At 36.2% G+C, this 15992-nt stretch overlaps 1 protein-coding gene across 4 annotated transcripts in view; it reads right to left on the bottom strand.

Moving 5' to 3' along the window:
* ssbp2b (single stranded DNA binding protein 2b) overlaps nt 1-15992 on the bottom strand; it is a 77712-nt gene that overhangs the window by 51360 nt on the left and 10360 nt on the right. For 2 of the 4 annotated variants that reach the window (XM_077243546.1, XM_077243547.1), the window contains exons 2-4: nt 2162-2234; nt 364-425; nt 196-280 (exon numbers count right to left, since the gene is read on the bottom strand). In XM_077243546.1, coding sequence (XP_077099661.1) covers nt 196-280; nt 364-425; nt 2162-2234 — 220 coding nt within the window. Of the gene's footprint in view, nt 1-195; nt 281-363; nt 426-2161; nt 2235-11265; nt 11380-15992 lie in introns of all 4 variants that reach the window. The other 2 variants (XM_077243545.1, XM_077243548.1) reach the window with 2 other exon arrangements.

The raw sequence follows: 15992 nt of genomic DNA on the forward strand, positions 1-15992 counted from the left end.
CCTTCCATCCATCCTTCCATCCATCCTTCCATCCTACCATCCATCCATCCATCCATCCATCCTAACATCCATCCATCCATCCATCCATCCATCCATCCATCCATCCTTCCTTCCATCCATCCATCCATGCCCTGAGCTTTAAGTACTACACCACATCATTCATTCAGTCATCAATCCATTGTAAGAGTAACTTACGTAGTCATGGAATGCCTTGGCTTCACTGGAATGCTCACAGGTTTCTCTCCTTTCAGGTGCTGCACAATACAAATCCCAGAATACACTGCAAAACACACAAGGATGGATGAAGCAGTAGCCATAAACATACATCAGCACATGAGAAGCATTTAACAGTGTGAATCTTACCACCACCATGAATGTAGGAATCCTGGAGGCTCTCCTAACGTTATGTTCTTCTCCCATCTTATCTGGAAAGAAAGGAGAAAAAACCCACCGTAAGCCTTGTTCCATAGACTTTCCTTTCATTAAATGTCCATCAGCATGTTTTTTTGTAGTCAGCCAGGCTCACTGATCAATATGGTGTCCATTTTTGCAGAGGTTGTGATTCCCCCTTGTGTCAGTTCCAAAATATATCAACATCTTTGTCAATGGATAATGCACATCTGTTCACAAATGTAATTTAAAATGTAAAATTTGTCAAATCTGTTTAATTTCAGAAAAAAAGAGTCCAAAAGAATACCATCTCAGATCTAATTTAATGGAAAAATTAAATGACAATTTATATTATCAGCAATTTAATAAAAGCAAGCTATTTTATTAGTTACCGAGAAATAATGCAACAGAAACAGAAATAGTAATCATTTTACATCATAACCTTTCTTTGTTTGAGAACATTGTTTATTTCCAGGTTTAAATGGGATTTGAATTTCCAGATATTCAATGTTCACTACTGTTCGAAAGTTTATTTGTTTTTTAGTTTTTTTACTGTTTTTGAAAGTATCTTATGTTTACAAATGCTGCATTCATTTGATCAAAAATATATAAAACACTAATATTGTGAAATATTATTACAACTTGAAATAACTGCATTTTATTTAAATAACATGTAATTTATTTCTGTGATCAAAGCTGAATTTTCAGCATCATTACTCCAGTCTACAGTGTCACATGACCCTCCAGAAATCAGTCTAATATGCTGATATTCTGCTCAAGAAACATTAATTACTATCAATGTTGAAAACAGTTGTGCAGTGTAATATTTTTAAGAAAACTGTGATAGATTTTTCCCCTGGATTCTTTGAAAGAACAGCATTTATTTGAAATATTTTTTTTTTTAACATTATAAATGTCTTTACTGTCACTTTCAATCAATTAAATGTGTCCTTTCTGAATAAAAGTATTAATTTCAGCCTCATTCAACCACTATTACTAAACTATTTGTAAGTGGATATTTCACATGTATTTGTACTGCATTTAAATGGTACCACAACAGCAGCTGGTTTGTTTTGAGCTTACTGACACATTTCTAGATACAAAGTACAGTAGCTAACTTAAAATAGTCCAGTCAGAGACATGTGGAGAAGTTCCCCTTGCAAATCTTAAATATCAGGCGACTTGAAGTGCGACCTGCCGTTCTTGTGACTGCCACTGCTTTGGAATTAGAACAAGCAGAAATGGTGCATTATTGTGATTTCTAAGATGGCTTGTATTCTTAAGTGTGTATGACTCATATGCAAATAATGGTGAGACTATAAATATCAAAGCAGTGCTTTAAAATGTCATGGTTTCCTTCACATAGATCAATCCCACAATGCCTCAGTGACATTGAAAGGAAATCATTCAGGCATAAATGATTTTGATTTCCCTTAAAGCATTGCATCACAAATAAGATGAGCAGCTGATACAGAACAAAGCAAACATGCGTTTTTCGCCATAAAAAGTGGAACGAGGTGATGATCAACATGCCAGCACTGCTCCAGCGTTTCTCCTGAAACAATTTAGTCGTTTTTACAGTGATGCACTGACTCTCCTCCAATCCCATTAAGTAGACACCAAACATCTAATGTGTCCTGCTTGCTCAGCATATCATCTGAGTGTAATTAAATTAGCTGGAGCCCCAGGGGGCGGGCCGATGCTTACGAGGCCGTGTGCCTGGATGCCACATCGATAAGCAGGAGCTTAAATAAACCCCCCACTGTCTCACCTCTGACAGGAAGGTCTGTGCCGACTTCTGGGCTCCTACATGTAACAAGTACTCATACACGTAGAGTGCTAGCCTGCAAAACACAGAGAGAGAAAATCTCATTAATTCATATAAGATGCACTACAAGCATTCTATTCAATTCTAGTTTCTTTTCAGATATTTGGATATCTGAACAAAGGCTACGCACTTTGGACTTCCAGGGCCCTATTTTAACAATATAAGCGAACAGTCTAAAGCGCAAGCGCACTTTTGCTAGTTTAACGAAGGGAAAATGGGTCTCTATTCTCTTAATGAGTAATGGGAGTATTTTGGGTGTAACGTGAAATAAACCAATCAGAGTCTCATCTCCAATTCCCTTTAAAATCTCCCATTCCCTTTAAAAGCCAGTTCCACACGCGCCATAGCGGATTCGCTATTAACATGGCGGAATTTGCAAGCGGAAAAATTAAACGCTTCTCTAGCGAGGAAACGTGCGTGAGGTTAAAGCGCGCGAGCAGACCATCTTCGGGACAAAGTGTGCGCGCGTTGTAGACCAGTCTTAAATCTACAAATTAACATTGAAACTTTTGTTGTCACTAGCTATGTTTCGATCCAAACTTGTGCGGCAAATTGGAATATCGCATAAACTTTCAATCCAGTTAGTCGAAGAGAACACAATCGTTACTTCCTTATAAACTGGCATTAAAAATCACTAAAAAAAGTAGGAAAAGCCACTGTAGCCGATTTAATAATTTTCGAAAGAACTGCGTCTCAGAGCGTGCAGACAAAGCGCAATAAATGTGTTATCTTGCGTTTGGAGAAAGACACCTGCTGCTCAGGAATGCAGTTGTGTTATACAGTTCTGGAAAGTAATTAACCACTTAGACGACAGACTTTGCTCAAGCATTTCAGAACAACCAAAACAGCATTTTAGATGCTGTGCAAAAAGATTGATCCGCTGGTTAGTCCAGTTATGCAAGTTATGATTTTTTTTTTTTTGGTGTATATTTATTCCGTAAATGTGTTTCCACCATAGTTTATGTTAATTGGAATTGAATTTCCATGCACAATTTTTTCTATGCAATATCCCAAAATGCACACAAAAATAGGTGGATGGAAACATAGCTACTGTTCAATAACAAGTATCTATCTGAGACATAATATTTAACAACATTAAATATTATTATGATATTAGGGCTATGAAGTGCAATACATTAATCCCGAATTAACGAAAAAAATACAACATTTTAATTGCAAATATAATAATAATAAAAAAAACAGTTGCATTAATTTTTAAACATGTAAAAAAGACCACATTAATTGCACCTTTCGGTGTAATACAGGTATTGAACCCCTCACTCAACCGATTCGTTCAAGGACTCTATACAGCGAGTCAGTCGCACATCGGTTCTGCTTAGGAAGACTTAGGAAGTTTAGTTGGCAGACAAAAAAAAACGCACTGTTTTTTGATACATCAATTAATACTCAATATTAATGAAATGAACTAGCCGTATTGTCAAAAACAAAAGTTATGACTGCTGCGTATTTATACTTAAATGGATACTGGTTTGAGCTTCAATACAATGAAGATGCATTCGCTCAGCGCTGACCGATGTGTTGCGCAACTTTGCCACACAGATTTTGATAGTTTGTCAGCTAAATAAAACAGACAGTGTGGCTAAGAAATTGACTAATGGGTAATGTGGGTGCAGGTGTGAGGTACTGTCATGTTTCTGTTTCCTATACACCTATTTCTCTAATGTGTGTATGGTTAGCCATATTGAACCTATATGTCTATACAGAAGAAAGCCTTGTCTAGGCTCTGCCCCGGTACGATTTGTGTCAAGCCATTAGTTAGTCTGGTTGTTTGATGAGAAAGAGATGAAATGGGGTTCTAATAAACACTTCAATAATGCGTCCAACTGTAGAAGCGGATGACTATTATTATGTTGTGCGGAACTGAGGAACAACTGATGACGGCATGGTTTGATCTAAGGTAGACCAATCATCGAAAAGGGCCGTTTCGTTCCTGCCCACATCTATTTCCAGTTGGTGCATTATAACAAAGTGTGATGAAAATTACAATAAAAATATGAAAAAACTACATGAGATTAGATTCTTTTTATATATATACACATGAGAGGGGTTAAATTTGTAATAAATAAACACATAAAAGTTTCTTAGTTTTTACGAGAAAACGAATTACCTGAAGGTATACATAGAGTCAAATGCAAAAATATTTTGTGATTCAAAAATAAATCAAGCATGCAATTTGGAACATTTGATTTATATGTATAAATTGCGTAAATCAAATTAGTATCTGACTGACTTCCATATGCTAAAGTGGCCATGATTTGAATTGAAAATGTCCGACTGAGTGTGATTTTTGCTGTTTGGATTTGAAGTGTGAACATACAGTACAGCCAACGTTTCTATAATCAACAAATGCCAAAGGCCACCATTTTTTTGTTAAATTTAATAGCCGTAGTGACACTTCACTCTAGCAGGCATAATAAATCAGGAAAAGGTCACGCAAGAGATTGCACTCGAACAGAGGCCACAGAAAGACAAAGTTTACATGCAGATCAGCTTTCCCGATGCCAAACAATCTATCAAACAAAATGAGACTTCAGAGGCATCTCTTTAGCTGTCAGCATAGCCCAAAAAGTACCATTTCCTTTGAGTGATGAAAATGGTGACTGGGAGAAGAGAGTGAGGCCCACGTTCATTTATCGATCTGAAGCGTTTTCAGATTTGATCACTTAAATCAGCGAGGTCCATTTGAAGCCACTCTGTTCCTCCAATGCCAAATATTTATACTAACCCAAACCATCAGTGTGAGATCTGTCTTTAGCACCAATTGTTAGTTTATATAACAGTTAAGGCATTGCCAGGTGGTTGCCAAGGTCCATTTGGTTGCTACGCGGTTGCTAGGGTGGTTATTGAATGGTTCAAATAAAATTAGCTCACACGAAGTCTCCACAATCCATAGATGTGTCTCGGGCCCCTCCTTCTGTGTAAATCTATGGGTTTTTTCATCTAATTTATTGTCCGCCATATTAAAATTGATAGTTTCAATACGTTTGAAAGTTTACAAAAAAGTGCTTGCACACCAGCACATGATTTGAGTTATTATTCAAGCACAAGTAATGGGGGACTAGTTTAAGTTAATTCAGATTATGCTCTATAAGTATTCTAGTCTAGTCAGATATTAGGAAAATAATGCAAATGTAGCTAAATAGTTTCACAGGACCTATTTACTTCCAACCTTAAACCTACAAATTGACGTGTAGTTGTCACTGTTCAAAAGCATACTGTATATCGCAATATCTGAGACCTAATATATTAATAATATAAAATATTATTTTCACAATTTTCACAGTGTAACCACCGTAACATTAAATCCCCAAATGAATGTAGACTCAACATAAAGCAAATATAATTTACTTAATTGCCCAATAAATAATAATAATAATAATAATTAATGGTTAGCCACAAAAATGGAGAAATAAAATCGACGCTGCATAATTTTATAATGTTGGGCTAAATAAATAATTAAACAAATAATTGAAATAATATAGTGGACTAGTTAAAGTTTAATTCTTTCATTTAGGTTTGCAATTTTTCTAATCTATATGCATATAATCTCATATGAATATGCAGCACAATCAAATGTACAATCAATACAGCATGTAAAACCAGAGAACAGCACTTTGATCAGCTGAGTTCAGACAGTATTCACTAGTAGTGATTTTACATTCGATTACAAATAGTTCATCAAACGCCCCCTTTACCCTGAGTGTCCGATACTGATTAAGTGACATGACCAATAAAACCTGATTTATTGCACATCTAATTTATCCTTTCCAAACTATAAAGAAGCTTATGTCCCAACAATCTTAGTGCAAAACAACGAGTATGAAGGCAGCAATAATGACAGTGAGTGAATGCAGGAGCCCAATGTGCCACAGCGCATCATTTTAGTATGAATGCAAATGAGTTTCAGAAGCATTTTGCTCTTCCTGTCATTACCAGAGCCTTGTAGACTCAGCGGCCGGTCGGTAATATGCCTCCAAATGAATTCTAATGAACGACCAGTACAGAGCTTACACAAAGAGACGTGCGTTCATTTATCAGCACCAAAATAAGAGCTTGTGGAATGTGAACGATCGCAGGTAGAGAAATGAATGACGAGAAAGGAAGAGAGAAGGAATATTAGAGGAACAAAGGAGCACGAGCAGGGCTATGTGGTAAGGATAATAACTATGGATACTGACGCAAATAGCGGCGAAGATGAAAGGATCTGGGTGGGTGAAAAAATTGGGGGCAATTAAAACTCGAGAGGTCTAGAAACTTTGGTAATGTCATGCTGATGGGTATGACGGGGGGACAGGCGCAGTGAAAAATACCCCCTAGCAGGTCTGCACAGTGAACTGAAAAGAAACACGAGTACACGAGTACTGAAACATTTAACGGAGAAGCTCAGATAATTTTAATCATCAAATGCTATGCTGAAACATAATTATAGCATAAGCCTATATGTTCTTTTGGGCTAAATTGTAGTATCTGTACATACACACACACACACACACAGACACCAGAATTCTCTCTCTCTATTTCATATATATATATATATAAATATACTTCCAAAAACACAAAATAAAAAAATTTAAATGATATTGCAATATGGCCTATAGTGCGATTATTCAATTATTATTATTATTATATGCGCTACAGGTTTCAGAGTAGGGCCTAAAATTAAGACTCGCCAATCACCAAATGCGAGTAAAAATCGGTGTTGGCAAGTATATGAAATGATAACTAGGCAGATGGCCGGTAACATTTTTAGGAATTCAATTCTTACAATGCAATGTTGTGAGAGCATAAAGTGAACGACGCCACGCTCAGGACAGTTGATGGGCCACTGCTTCAACTTCACAAAAGTTTAAACCATGACAATTTAAATATTCACCCGCAAGACGGCGCAAAAGGGAACTCATTCCGTTACTCCCGTACTGTGTGGAAAGTTTTGTGTGTGCAAACATCCGAAGTAAGCGCCCAGAAATTAAACACAAATACTAAACCGAGCACTCTTTCACTTGAGCGGACAAATTCACACAAAATGATGTCAAAAAATAGCGACTATACTATGAAACAGTTGGTTAACAGTTGAGAAGTAAATGCATGTGTACAGTGTCAGTATATCAAATCTGTACATTCACTCTTAAAGTGACAGTAGCCTAATAGTCCAGCTGCTGTCTGTGTTTTTAATGTTAAAAAACACTCACTGCTTTAGACTTTAAAAGTAAAAGTACACTTTAACTTTCGAAGATTAAGAACTTAAGATGCAAGTAGCATTGTAAATTTACAGTTGTGAAATAACTATAAAAATTTGAAAGACTCTTTTTAAAAAAAAATTCTGATCACTTTATGGTTACTGATATATAAATAAATAAAATAAAAAGTGTGACGTCAAAATCAATGTGCACAGGGTGAAAAACATCTTGTAGTGTTGTGCATGGCCTAAACAAGCTAGCAAAATACATAGTTGGGAAGTTGGCACACAAGCCAACATGACATATTGATGAGCAATCGATGCTTAGACACATCCTGATGCAACTCAAGACAAACAAAACAAACCGAGAGAAACGTGATTTCTAATGGTCATTCCTTTAGTGGAGTGTATCTGTGCAAATGGCTGTTTTTCTGTCTGTGTTTTTCTGTCTCTTCCCCCTTGAGATAAAACACTGATGGGAGGGGGTGCAGGCATTAATGTTTCATAACAGTGGGGAGGTCCAGATTCGGACAAGAGATGAAAGGAGTGTTTGGGTGAATGGAGTAATGAGAGAAATGTGGAAAACATCGGTGACCTATCAGCTCTGAGATGATCGGCACCCAAACAAAGATGGTCGGGTTTCTACATCAGGTCATTCGAGGATGAAGGCATGTGTGCGACAATCTTCCACAAACACATCATGTACATTTCTCATGAGAAATCTTTCTTTACAGGTGCTGTGGGCAATTTTTTTAGTGTTAAAACACTATCAGTGTCTTAATGTACAAAGACAAAGTAAACAAGTCGAGTGGACCCCAAAGAGTACAAAGAGTGTAAACACACTGTAGCACTATTACATTGCCCTGTTTGAGCAGCCCAACACCTCAGTGCTCAGCGTGAGACTACCTGTTTGTCCAAACAATGGTGCATAAAACAGATTATTTGGTGCATTAATGGTGATGCAGCTATTGCTATTATTAAGTGAATTCAAAGTAACAGCTTAGCAACTACATAGCCACACCATGGCAACCACCCAGAACACTCTGGCATGACGACAACCACTTTTGCATGGACAAGAGCCACTCATGTGGATCAAAAAAGTGTTCTTATCAATAGATTATCAATGGATGATTTTGATTCATCTCAATGACTCAAATCTTTTTTTTACCAAAAAGCTAATAATTCACTTAAAAACTTATAAAACACGCGACACAATTACTAAAACTTTAACTACAATTAAAATCAAAATAGATAACAGACAAATAAAAACTATTTTAAAATATTAACAAAAACTATATATATATATATACACTGATACTAAAATAACACTGTTCAGAGGCCTTTTTTGTTATCAAGTGGCTTTTAATTTCACACTTGAAACAAGTTTAATTCTTTTATGAAATTTGTGTCTACAAATATACTGAGACTCCAGAAAGAGTGATAAAAGTTGCAGAGAAAAAGTAGCGACAGATCTTTTCATCCATATTGTGACGTACATCTGAGGGAATTATCGAAAAGAAAATTTGGGTTCAATCCAATGGGTTGTTGATTGGATGGAGGCAGAACTAAATGCGATCTTGCAGACATATTGATTAAACATTACAATGCCAAAAATAAAACGTACGCATAAATGAATCGTTAACATTAAGATCAACAACATGCATTTAGAAAATAGAGTATCTAGGATAATATCTATTTCATGCTGACTTAAACACATCTTTATACAGCTTCCAAGTTCTAACAAATTACTACAAAGCAGAGATTTTTCATCCATTTTTTGGCATGACAGAATAGAATGAAATGCTTCATTCATTTTGTTCATTCATGAACAAGATGCCTCATTCAGTGCTGCTCCGAGCCATATTCATTCAGGAGGTTTAACTAATGAAATGCTTGTTCAAAGCACACAATCGAATGCAGGGCTCCAGACTAACATTTGAGAGCAGTAGCACTGGTGCCACTAAGTTCTAAAGATGGTGGCGCCCGCACCTGATTTGGTAGTGCTGAGGGGATTTTTAATCGTAAAGTTAATTTAATCAAAAAATGTATTAATAAATGCAGTTAATAATATTACATGTTTGTCTATTGGAAATTTGACAGTAAAGCACTGAGCTTGAATTGAGATGCAGATATTCACTTTATTCACAGTTATTAACAACAGTAACCTGACAGTAACAGTAACCTGCGAAAACCTGATTTTTATAGGAAAAATTGAAATGTTCTATTCTCTAATTAAATGTGCCATTGTTCACCTGCAATACTGAACTGACGACAGCTTCAGTGATTATTAAAGAAGCGCTCTTTACTTGTTTTCTGTGTAATCCAGTCACAATTTGAAGAAAAGTTTCTGTTTTTAATGAATCTTTGAGACTTCATACTTTTTTCCATATATTAGGGAGTGGAAATGACTAAGTCAATAAGTGTTCCTCTGCCGCCATCTACTGGTTATAGACTTTTTTTAAATAAAAGTGTTTGTTTGCTACATTTTTACATCTTTAAACTTTTAGTTTTACAAATCATCACATAACCGTGCGTTCACACCGCCCTGCTAGCGACGCCGTAGAAAGATTCGTGGACGTTCTGATGCTCTGACGTAGATCGAATGCTTGGTATTTTTTAAATGTTTTTTTTAAATGTTGTCACTGATCCTCTCACTTCTGGACTGTGTGCGTTCATGTGTTTTGCAGGGACGTTGGGATCGCATGCTTTCAATGCTAGCAGACTAAATTTAGCATTTCCCAGTTCACCTATTGCACCTTTAAGCACTTAAGATCCCTTGAAAAGTGTATCAAGGGTAAGTGTGTGAATTTTACTCTTAAAAAGTTGTACGAACCTTTAGATGAATAATGTAAAAAACACTTGACTATTTCTTTCACAATACCATGGATACAGTTAGCGTTGCTACATTAAATCCATAGTGAATGTTGGTGATTTTTAAACTGAAAACCTTCTATAACTTGTTTGTTCATTGCCCAATGTCTCTCTTGGTTTCCACAACAGCGCTGTTTGATATAATATCTATGGTAACAGAGAATTCTGTGCCAAATTTGAATGCTTCCGACTAGATCTCGCAGCGAAATTATTAATAATGTAGTGAATTGAAACTCGTGAGTAACCCTGTTCTGAGCTTGCGGCTCAAGCCAGTTGTGTGGTTTTGTTTCACTTTCGTTTCGTTTGCTGTGACTCATATGTAACATAAAAGGCAGGTCTTTTCAGTTGGGCAACGTGGTGGTGGCACCAGTGTGACCTCAAACAATATTAAGTCACACCAGCAGGAAAAAAGTGCACAAAATACGACCATTTGGTTGCAGTCTGGAGCCCTGGAGTGCTATTCGAAGCATTCACACACTGGAAAATGGAGAGACAGTAAATTAAAAATATGAGTCAGTTCATCGAAGTAAACAAGATTGAATCATTCCTTTAAAAGATTAATTTGCGTACCACCACTAGTTTGCAGTTTACATTGTATACAAGTTTGCCGTCAATTCGAGGACAACAGGGAAGTGTGTTCAGATCTAGCCGATCAAACCAGATCTGTCTGGCACCCCAGATTACAGGTAATGCCTGTCAAACTTCATCATGAACACAGATAATAGACTGTGCCCAAAAGAAGGAAATAAGGAAATAAACCACCGTTGCTTGACAATAGTGTACCTGTTGGTTAAATTTTAAACAAGTTAATCACACCAGCACCAAAAGAAGTTGCGAGACTGTTGGGGGATCAGGGATTAAAGCAACGCTGCGTTTAGGGAGCGAGAGACGTCTGGAAGAATTCGGCTGAGTCACACCTACGCAGAGCAGTCAAAGCTTATGCCAATTTGCAACTGCCTTCCCTGAAAATGTTCCTTGCCTGCCATTATCTCCTGCAGCCAGACTCTGCTGTCTCCCCATGGGAGCGGGGCAAGGGGCCATCTCTGCCTGAAGCCCGCTGACGTATATCTTCGAGGGCCTCTCGCCTGGGTGACTGGGCAGAGAGGAGCAGAGAAGAGACAGAACGTTCTGAGGATGCCGTTGACATACAGGGAAAAACAAACAGTTTCATCAGCATGTCCCCTGAGGCTGGATCCAGGAAAAGTGTCTGCCGCAACCACATCCAACAGGATGCTTTTGAAAGCAGGAGCATATGTATCTGCTGCTTCAAAGTGGCATTCTTTATATTCAAGTGGTACTTCATTATGACTTGACATCCAACAACCTGGAGAGATGCTAGTATGGCTAGTCAAATCATTTGCACATAAAGTTCCTAACATATGCACTGCTGTGCACGCTGATTTAAAAACTAGCAAATCCATTTATAAAGTGAAGCACTGATAAACAGCAGTGAAATATCATTCACATTAAGGCTGACGCAACAAATCGATTTTACAATGAAATATGCCTAAGAATTTTCGTTCAAAATTTTCGCCTAAGAAAAGTTTACCAGAGTTTTTCAGAATTGTACTTGCTCTAGCAACATTTCCAACACATTTTTTTAAATAAATTTATAATTTTTAAATTTAGATTTTCTAATTAGAATATGTATAATTGTTACACGCATTAATATTTGTTTTAAATTATAATATTACTTATTATTCTACCATATAAATGTACATTTATACATACATACAGTACTGTTCAAAACTAATATTTTTTTAAAGAAATGTTAAGTTTTTTTTTTTTGCAAGAATGTGTTAAATTGACAGTAAAGATGTTTATAGTGTTATAAAAGATTTCTATTTCAATTAAATGATGTTCCTTTGAACTTTCTATTTAAAGAATCCTTGAAAATGTATCACAATTTCCAAAACATTAAACAGTTCCAAAACTGTTTTCAACATTGATAATAACAATACATTTTTCTAGAGCAGCAAATCAGCATATTAGAATGATTTCTGAAGGATCATGTGACAGTAATGATGCTGAAAATTCAGCTTTACAGGAAAAAAATACCTTTTAAAAGATTTTAAAAAGAAAACAGTTATTGTAAAACTATTTCACAATATTACTATTTTACTGTTTTTTTTATAAAATGAATAAATAAGCCTAGGTGAGCTTAAGACTTGGTGAGCTTCTATATATATATATATATATATATATATATATCTTTTTAAGTTTTCTTTTTAATGTAAATCTGCAATAATAGCAAGACATTTGACAGGTACTCCAAGACAACCATAAATCCATTTTTTTTTAAATGCTGGAAAATAATGGCAAAACATTACTGCGCCTATAGAAAACACATTGCGTGACCTCCCATGACCCCTACAGCCCCTCAAGTGTCTCATGTGCAGACATTCCTGATGCTTAACCTTTTATTAAGCATAATGCACTCAGGCCTTGCAATCTGAAAGTTACAGTTCATAAACATAACAGGAAGTTGATCAGAAGGACATAGCGCACCCGCGGACAAAATGACTTAAAAAACACTGATGTTTTCTTACGATGAAAGTGCTAGGAAAACCATCAAGATTGATTCACAAACCAAGAGGCAGCTTCCTCAATCATGTGTGTGTTTGAGAAGGTCAAAACAATAACTTTTCTTGATGAGATAAAAGGAAACGTCCTAATGATTTCTTTTTTTTAAAGGCAGGAAGAACATAAGTTTTAAACATCCTGTTTTATAGTGGAAAGAAAGGCAGGCCCAACTTGACCAGAAGAGATGCTTTAAGCTTTATTCAGGAAGCAAGACTGACAATGCCATGACATGTCATGACATTTGATGATAAGCAAAAGTCTTGTATTACCGCAGAGAAGTGACCTTTCATAAAGTCCACACACAGACAGCTTTTACACTCATGGTTTGGATTTTTACAGAATAAATGAGTGGCTCATGGGACACTTCAGATTGGTCACTTGACGTCAGCAACTACATAAAACATAATTAACAACGTCAAGAAACAATTTAAAACATTGACAAATTGGGATGGGTATCAAAAAGACATTTTCTGATTCACAAGCTTTTAATTCGAATTGATTCAGATTCAATTTAATTTAATTGCTATTTAATAGACAAGTTTGAGAGGCTTTTTAAAAAAAGATTCTGAAAAGGATCAGCTCAAAGAGTCATTTGTTCATGAACTGGACTACACAGGTTGTAACATATGGTTTAGCTTCACTAAAAGCACTAGGAACCGGTACATATGAATCATTTGTTCATGAATCAGACTACACACTGAATGCATGGTATATTTTGGATTCACTTAAAAAACTACAGGCTCAGAAGAATTAATTGTTTGTGAATCAAACTACACTGGTTATGAAGGTTTTTTTGTTATTTATTCAAAAGAACAGGCTCGTAAGAGTAATTTGTTTATGAATCGGACTACATTGGTCACGTTTAAATATACTGCATAGTTCTGCGTTCTTCTACTTGCCCTGCCAAGATTTCCAACACAATGTCTAAAAATAACTTTAATATTTACATTTTTGAATTTCAAATACAATAGTGGCCAAAAGTGATGTCTGGAGGATATATTTGTTTTTAATTACCCTACAAGTTTGATTAAACTACCAAAATAAGAGAAGAATATTATATACACAGGGAAAAAAAGCATATATTGTATACAACATAATCAGTTATTAATATTTAATTGGTTCTCTCTAGTTTTGAATGTGTTATAATTTCTTATATGACAGCCTGGCAAAAAATTATGTCCAAACAATTTTGGCATGTTTCATTGTGTTATCACAAATAAAATAATTGACTCCAAGCACAACTACGCAATATGCTTAAAATACTTATATATACTTATATATAAATACTTAAATACTTTTAATATAAAAGAATAATAATAACTTTTTTAATGATATTTGAATAAAGGTTGAAGAAGTTTCCTATTCTGGACATCACTTTTGGTCACCACGGTATATAATGTTAGATGCATTATTTAATGTTTATTTAAATATTATAACATAATTTTGATCATTTAAATATTTTTAATTATATTTAAATGATATTATTAATTATTTTACCATATAAATACACACATTTAAATGTTTTCCTGTTAAAATTAAGTTTTCTTTTCAAAGAAAATTTGTAATAATAGCAGGAAATTTCCCAGGTATTATAATTTTACAGAAAACTCCAAGACGGGCATAAATCCAAAACTAATCAAATTTTACGTCTTACATATGGTGAACCCAAAACCAGTCTAAACTATAGGGCTTTCTTAAGGCTGATTATTTATTCAGGAAAGCAGTTGATATGCAGTCGCGCTCATCCCTAGTGCGAAGGACACTCAGGCTTAACCGATGCAAAAAACAACAACCCAACACACTCTCATGTGACAGCAGGGCAGTTTGATAGTCTCCATGATGAAAAGATAACATGTCACAGGCGAGTACCTTAACCATGCAACAGTCTCCCATAATGAACACTCCCAACACGCAGTGAGAGGGAGGAGAGAAACAAAGTTCCCCAACAGTATCTAAGATGCTTTCTCTCTCCTCTCGTCACGCATGCTTAACCTTGTGCCGCTGCGTGGACCACACCGTTTGCATATTAATGTGTGAAGATATTAGAGAGGTCTGCTCTCCTGAGGATCAGCAGAGAAAGAGAGAGAGACGCAAAACCAAAGACAGATACACAAAAACTAACATACCCAGCTAGATACGCACAGCAGACAAACTGTGAAACCACAAACTGCATTCTGAAACGCACCTGCAGTTTCCAGAAGCTCAGAGCTTTAAAGACTGCAAAGACAAATTCTGCACAGCATAACAACATTAGCAACATTTCCGAAGCCACAACATTAATCAAAATAAATAGGGACGCACTGAAATTTATTGAGATGACTGCAACACACTCCAAAAAAGTTGGGTCAGAGGCATGTTTACCACTGTGTCACATCATCATTCCTTTTAATTACCCTTTTTAATCATTTGGGAATTGAGGATACTAATTGTTTCAGTTTCTAGTGGAATTGTTGCCCAATCTCGCCTGATACAAGACAACTGTTCAACAGTCTGTGGTCATCACTGTCCCGATTCTCCTTCTCATGATGGGTGGTGCATTTTCAATAGGAGACAGATCTCTACAGCAGGCAGACCAGTCAAGCACATCCCTTCTATGGTGTAGAGTTTCTACGAAACCACACAGTTGTAGCACATGCAGATTGAGGCCTGGCATTGTCTTGCTTCTTGCAGGAAAGATGTAATCTTGATGGCAGTGTGTCTATGTGCTATCGTAATATACGCCTCCACGTCAATGTTACCTTCACACATATACAAGTCACCCAGACTGTTTTCACTGATGCACCTCCACAACATGACAGATGTTTGCTTTTGCACCTGTCGCTGATGGTCCCTTTCGTCTTTGGGACTGAAAACTCAATGTCTATTTTTCCCCAAAACACGCTGAAACTTGGATTTTCATCTGACCACAGCACATTTCCACTGTGTTTTGGATCATCAGAGATGAGTTCGGGCTCAGAGAACTCGGTGGCATTGCACACAGAATTAATGTATAGCTGTTAGAATGTATAACAGAGACTCAAGTTGCATTTTTTTGATGCAACGGCAGACTTGCGTTAATTGACAAAGGTTTTCTAAATAACTCCCGAGCCCGTGTGACTATATTTACAGAGTAGCATGACGGCT

The sequence above is a fragment of the Siphateles boraxobius genome, unplaced genomic scaffold, assembly GCF_051911475.1.
Source record: "Siphateles boraxobius isolate OS27281-9 unplaced genomic scaffold, OSU_SipBor_1 25, whole genome shotgun sequence".
NCBI classification, from domain to species: Eukaryota; Metazoa; Chordata; class Actinopteri; order Cypriniformes; family Leuciscidae; genus Siphateles; species Siphateles boraxobius.